The 6,211-nt window shown below is 40.5% G+C and overlaps 2 protein-coding genes across 2 annotated transcripts in view; both read right to left on the bottom strand.

Annotated features, from left to right (window-relative positions):
* LOC103520147 (pleckstrin homology domain-containing family G member 1) overlaps nucleotides 1-2,432 on the bottom strand; it is a gene marked incomplete at its 3' end in the record, with an annotated part of 6,074 nt that extends 3,642 nt beyond the window's left edge. Inside the window, exon 1 of the mRNA XM_026831382.1 lies at nucleotides 2,349-2,432. Coding sequence (XP_026687183.1) covers nucleotides 2,349-2,432 — 84 coding nt within the window. The remainder of the gene's footprint in view (nucleotides 1-2,348) is intronic.
* Nucleotides 2,433-2,897: 465 nt separating this feature from the next.
* On the bottom strand, nucleotides 2,898-5,767 carry LOC113465367 (pleckstrin homology domain-containing family G member 3-like). The gene is made up of 3 exons (XM_026831381.1): nucleotides 5,665-5,767; nucleotides 5,119-5,235; nucleotides 2,898-3,171 (listed from the first exon to the last, which is right to left on the bottom strand). Exon 3 carries the CDS (start codon nucleotides 3,165-3,167, stop codon nucleotides 2,919-2,921), a length of 249 nt encoding a protein of 82 aa, XP_026687182.1. The 5' UTR covers nucleotides 3,168-3,171; nucleotides 5,119-5,235; nucleotides 5,665-5,767; the 3' UTR covers nucleotides 2,898-2,918.
* Nucleotides 5,768-6,211: the final 444 nt, after the last annotated feature.

Here is a 6,211-nt window from a genome sequence, read left to right as displayed (position 1 = left end):
GTTAAGAAGGAGAAGGAATTGGAAGAATTCTGAAAATTATTACGTCTTCATTTTGATAGTGAAATGCTTTAAGTACCTACGTACCTACTCCCTACTTATAGGAACTAACATTTAATTCAAGTTTTAGACGAGTAATTTAAGATAATTGGATTATAAAATGTTACAGAATCAATCAAAATCGGTCATATCCTCCAAGAGAGACTTAATTCCCTATACTTACACAACTGTTAAACCGCTAATCTGTTCTAATAGGTGTAATACTTGTAAGGAAGAATGTTGAGTGCGTTAATAAGTTTTAATGATATTAATAAGTGCCCATAAGTACCTACGCAGAAACCCATTAATTGAAAAACACAAGAAAACTCACCTATTAGGTTAAAACAATTTTTCCTGTCAAGCAAAAGAATGCTGTCCGCATCAATCAATCATAGAAAACTCTCATAAAGTAGCATGTATGGAAGCAGGGTTCCATATAATTAACATACTCCACATAGTTCTAACTTCGAACATTATGTTTGACATTGTAAAAGTATAAATCCACTGGGTACCCGGGGGGATTTCTGGCGAAATCTCAGCATCAATTCAGGAAGTCACAGTGAGGTTACAAAATGCCCACAGCATATACCCTTTAAATTCGTTCCACCCAAGATAACTGTCAAACAGAAGTGTGTGGGTTTGATCCCGGGCGAGGATGCTAATCTGTTCTAATAGGTGTACATACTTGTAAGGAAGAATGTTGAGTGCGTTAATAAGTTTTAATGATATTAATAAGTGCCCATACTTAAGTACCTACGCAGAAAACCATTAATTGAAAAACACAAGAAAACTCACCTATTAGGTTAAAACAATTTTTCCTGTCAAGCAAAAGAATGCTGTCCGCATCAATCAATCATAGAAAACTCTCGTAAACTAGCAAGTATGGAAGCAGGGTTCCATATAATTAACATACTCCTAGTTCTAACTAGGTACATAGTTCTAACTTCTAACATCATGTTTGACATTGTAAAAGTATAAATCTATACCGGGTACCCGCGGGCGTTTCTGGCGAAATCTCAGCATCAATTCAGGAAGTCACAGTGAGGTTACAAAATGCCCACCAGCATACCCTTTGAATTCGTTCCACCCAAGATAACAGAACTGTCAAACAGAAGTGTGTGGGTTTGATCCCGGGCAAGGCCATTTGAAATTTTTGAGGTTTTCTTGGATGGAATGCTCGTTTTCCGATTTCTTTATTTTTGTTCTCCCGATTCTTGTTATATCCTAGGCGGGCGTTTCAGGGAATCTTTTTTCATAGACTCAAAGATAGAATCATAGGCATCCCAGCTAGAGTTTCTGACACCTCATAGGAACCAATCTCATAATAGTCATAAATACTGTGTTGTTGTTTAGCTAGAAAGCACTCCCATACGTGAAACTCAAGGCAAAATAATTATTCATCAAAGGTTTGAGAGTAACTTTAGCTGTGCTTTATCTCCTAAACAAACAGGCGACAGAGAAGAGACCAAGAGAGGAGGAAATAAGAAAGAAAATCTTTTCATTATAATAGTAAGGAAATCAAAAACTAGATTTGCTGTACACCACTTTTTTCTTCAAGATTTCAAGAACGCGTGGAGAAATTTTAATCGAGCAGGTAAAGGGAAGTGACGATAGAGGGAAACGCCGACTTCAAACCCCATAGAACTGACAGCAAAAAGCTCTTTGCTCTCCGCTCCACTTCTTTTCCAGCCTGAGAAGGAATTCCACACAGGGAATGTTTCGTTAAATTCTGTAAGGAAATCAAAAACTAGATTTGCTGTACACCACTTTTTTCTTCAAGATTTCAAGAACGCGTGGAGAAATTTTAATCGAGCAGGTAGAGGGAAGTGACGATAGAGGGAAACGCCGACTTCAAACCCCATAGAACTGACAGCAAAAAGCTCTATGCTCTCCGCTCCACTTCATTTCCAGCCTGAGAAGGAATTCCACACAGGGAATGTTTTACTGAATTCCCGACGAAATTTTCACTTTCCATTGTTCTATCAGAATAGATCAAATTCTTCACGTTCATTGTTCGGAATTCTATGTATGCTTTTCGACATATCACTTCCGATAGCTATTTTCACCTGAAAAATTTCCCCCTTTCCTCCACCCTGGTGTTAGTGTTAATGGTTACAGCTTTAGCTATTTCTTGCGCCAACCTAGTCAGCTTGGACGGTAGCGTGTCTAAGTGCTAGGCCGCGGGATCGATTTCCGCGCCGGGGCGAACTTTATTCGTTCTCGGAACGGCTGGCTTTTCCCTATCCTATCCTCCCTCTTTCTTCGATTACGAGTCGATAAGACCTCCGTTGTTACAGTTCCCTCTATCAAACCTCTTCGTCCTCTTCTACTTTAGAAGTGCCCTGTCCATTACTGGACGTTGGCAAACTGGTAAATTGATCCCTATTCTGCACCATTTAATATAAACTGGCATTCGGTTCCTGGTATCATTCCCTCAAGTTCTGCATCCATGATGTATTCCCTTTTATCACGTCCTCCTCTTCTTTCTTCTTCTTCTCTGGCTTTTCCCTATCCTATCCTCCCTCTTTCTTCGATTACGAGTCGATAAGACCTCCGTTGTTACAGTTCCCTCTATCAAATGAAAAATTTCCCCCTTTCCTCCACCCTGGTGTTAGTGTTAATGGTTACAGCTTTAGCTATTTCTTGCGCCAACCTAGTCAGCTTGGAGGGTAGCGTGTCTGCCTTGTAAGCGCTAGGCCGGGATATCGATTTCCGCCCAGGGAAATCGATATCGCGATCCCAACTTTTTACCTCATCATTTCATAAAAAGGTAAGGTTCGCTCTCGGAACGAATGGTTTTCTTCTATCCCAGACCGTTGGAACATGTGTGGCGGAAAAAGTTTCAGACCGCGGTCTCTCACACGGCCTGTTAGATCTAGGTCTCAAGCTTTTCCCACGACACACGTCCAGACTGTCTGACGACCTGATCGTGAATGGCAGGCATATACTAATTTCCTAGATAAGCTTACCTGCTTGACAATATTCTGAAGTAGGAGATGGTATTTGAGTATGCGTTGTACAGGTTTGAGTAGATAGGAGCCCAAGGGTAGAGTATGCGCCAGGGCTATTTGTCGTTCTCGGAACAACTTGGCAGCGTTTTCCTGACGCATCAGTTCCGTGAGGACACTCATTGTACTGGAAGGAAACGGAAGGGTTGTTATGGCAAATTTGTTTTGCTATGACAAAGTTTTCACTAAGTATGATAAACTTACCACTATGATTTGCTGAAGGTCGTTCACATAGACCCCCTCGGTTTCGACTATCTCCATGACAACGCGATCCATATAGCTGAGTTGAGGATCGCAATATCTGGGTCTAATCACGGGGGACGGCGAACTAATGAAGCTGCATGGTGAACACACGCCACTGTCTCCTGAACCTGAAACCAAAATATAGGGACACGATGAGAAGAACAGTCTTATTTGTCATAAGGGTTGGGCGGAAGAGGATGCCTCAGAAATCAAAAGGCGGCTCTTATATATTTAGACTGTTTATTGGTTATAATTCAATGTACACAAATACAATAATTACAAACAAAGGGCGAATGTGTTGCCAGAGCCAATCTCTACCATTCAACCCTAATATAGGGACATCATGAGAAGAACAGAAGGGTTGGACGGAAGAGGATGTCTCAGACATGTATCCCGCCTCTTAGTGGTTTGGCAATCAGGCTAAGCGGAAGGGGTAAAGGGTAATACATAAAAGCGGAAGGGGTAACGGGCGAGGAATGGAACTTTATCTTCATTTGTTAGAGAATTTGATCTCGTGCTCCCGGTGCTCCTAGTAATGTGTTAATGACTAGGTATTGAGTGGAAAAAACATATCTCAGTTGTGCTACGTTGGACTCGTAATCCAGAGACTTGGGTTCAAGTAGTCTGCATAGAAATTTTGAGTACTAAATTCTGAACTATTCATGATTAGAGGTAGAAAAATGTCATAAATTATCCCTCAAGTTTAGATACTCATCTCCAATACAGTGTGAATCTGTCGATCCAAGAAATCGTGAACTTTAATCTGAAATTTCATTAGGTATACACCCTGTATGAGGAAGAGGATGCCTCAGAAATCAAAAGGCGGCTCTTATATATTTAGACTGTTTATTGGTTATAATTCAATGTACACAAATACAATAATATTACAAACAAAGGGCGAATGTATTGCCAGAGCCAAGCTCTACCATTCAACCCTAATATAGGGACATCATGAGAAGAACAGTCTTAAGGGTTGGACGGAAGAGGATGTCTCAGACATGTTCGATAATCTTGTAGACATCTAATTGATCTAATCCACAGCAGCTATTATATTACCTCATCATAAATCATATAACTCAGACAGAAGTGTAGAGAGCCCAGGTGAAAGTGTGAAGGCATGAGAAAATTTCCACCACTCTGATCTTGTAGACATCTAATTGATCTAATCCACAGCAGCTATTATATTACCTCATCATAAATCATATAACTCAGACAGAAGTGTGGAGAGACCCAGGTGAAAGTGTGAAGACATGAGAAAATTTCCACCACTCTGTTGAACCAGTTGAACTCATTTCACGTCTGACATTGAAATCATAATCCATATTATCCTCTAGTAACCTTGCTATAGTTTCACTGTCGAATCAATTTTGAATAGATACAGAAGGCCGATCGGACACCATCCGGATACCAATATTACCAAATGTTGCCTAACTTCAGTGAATAATGCAAGACAGCTAGATACACAAGTTTCATACCAAACGATCGGACACCATCCGGATACCAATATTACCAAATGTTGCCTAACTTCAGTGAATAATGCAAGACAGCTAGATACACAAGTTTCATATCTTTTGAACGGCTACTTGTGAGTTTCGTCCGATTTTTTCCGAATGTCCTGTAGGCAATGTAATTTAAACAAGAGTGTTCCCACTATACGCGACACGATTTTTTTCCGAACGACAAGTAAGAATGGGCCTTTAGTGTTCGTACTGTACTCGTCATTAAACCCAAAGGACCGTTTTTACTCCCTGAACCTTTAATGATAGAAGGAAAAGGAAGGTTGTCTTATGTTATGGGAAATGAAAAGTTTCGCGTAATGAACAGTGCTTACCGTGGGTAGTTTGTACAGTAATCCGTGTAAATTGAAAATCCCTCGTTGTTTCGGACGAAACTTTGGGCTATCTTCACAGGATCCAGTCCACATTGTTCTAAGTCACGTAGAAATGATCTGTAACACAGGGAATTGTGAATTTAACATAATTATCATGAGAAAACATTGAAATCTTTAAGGAAATGGCGAATGGGAGCCAATCTAGTTAGTTTGAAAGGTAGACCACCTGTCTTGTAAGTGCTAGGCCGCGGTTTTGGTTCCTGCTCGGGACGAACATTATTCCTAAGAGAAAAAGTTTACAGAACGGCTGGCTTTCTCCTATCCTGTCCCTCTTTCTCTCTTACATTTCGGGACGGTAAGACCTCTGTTGTTAGGTTGTTACAGTTCCTTATTGAAGTAGAATTACTTTAGGTACCTACTTACTTCTTGAAGTGGATTCACTTTTGGTACTTACTTATTGAAGTAAAAGTACAAAGTACTTTATTGAAGTGGAATTACTCTAAGTAAGTACTTACCTATTGAAGTGGAATTGCTTTAACTACTTACTTATTGAAGTGGAAGATGTCCTGTATATTGCTAAAGAGATCATTGAGTTGCTGCTCGGTAAAAGGATAATCTGGTGAACTTCTCCACCGCTCCAAATATCCCTGAAATCATAGGAAATAAATTTCATCATTAGACAGATAATAATAAACTTCTAAAAGCGAATGTCCGCCATTCACGCTCAGACCGCCTGACAAACTCAGGCCGGCCACTCAATATCAGGTAGACCTGACAGGTACGGCTGAAAAAGTCTACCTGATAGTGAGTGATCGGTCTCAGGGACCTAGGTCTGTAAGCTGGTCTGAGCGTGAGTGGCCTGGTATAAAGGCTCTAGAGCCTTATCTGTTGTAAAGGTTGCAATAGCTACTTCAAGGTGCAAAGCAAAATGGAGGGGTCATGGTACTGTTGCTGCTCGGTAAAAGGATAATCTGGTGAACTTCTCCACCGCTCCAAATATCCCTGAAATCATAGGAAATAAATTTCATCATTAGAGGGATAAAAATAAACTTCTAAAAGCGAATGCCCGCCATTCACGCTCAGACCGTCTGAC

Source organism: Diaphorina citri, unplaced genomic scaffold (assembly GCF_000475195.1).
Source record: "Diaphorina citri unplaced genomic scaffold, Diaci psyllid genome assembly version 1.1 scaffold3264, whole genome shotgun sequence".
Lineage (NCBI taxonomy): Eukaryota > Metazoa > Arthropoda > Insecta > Hemiptera > Psyllidae > Diaphorina > Diaphorina citri.
The sequence above is the reverse complement of the archived record's forward strand: the minus strand, read 5'-3'. Positions and strand labels throughout refer to the sequence as shown.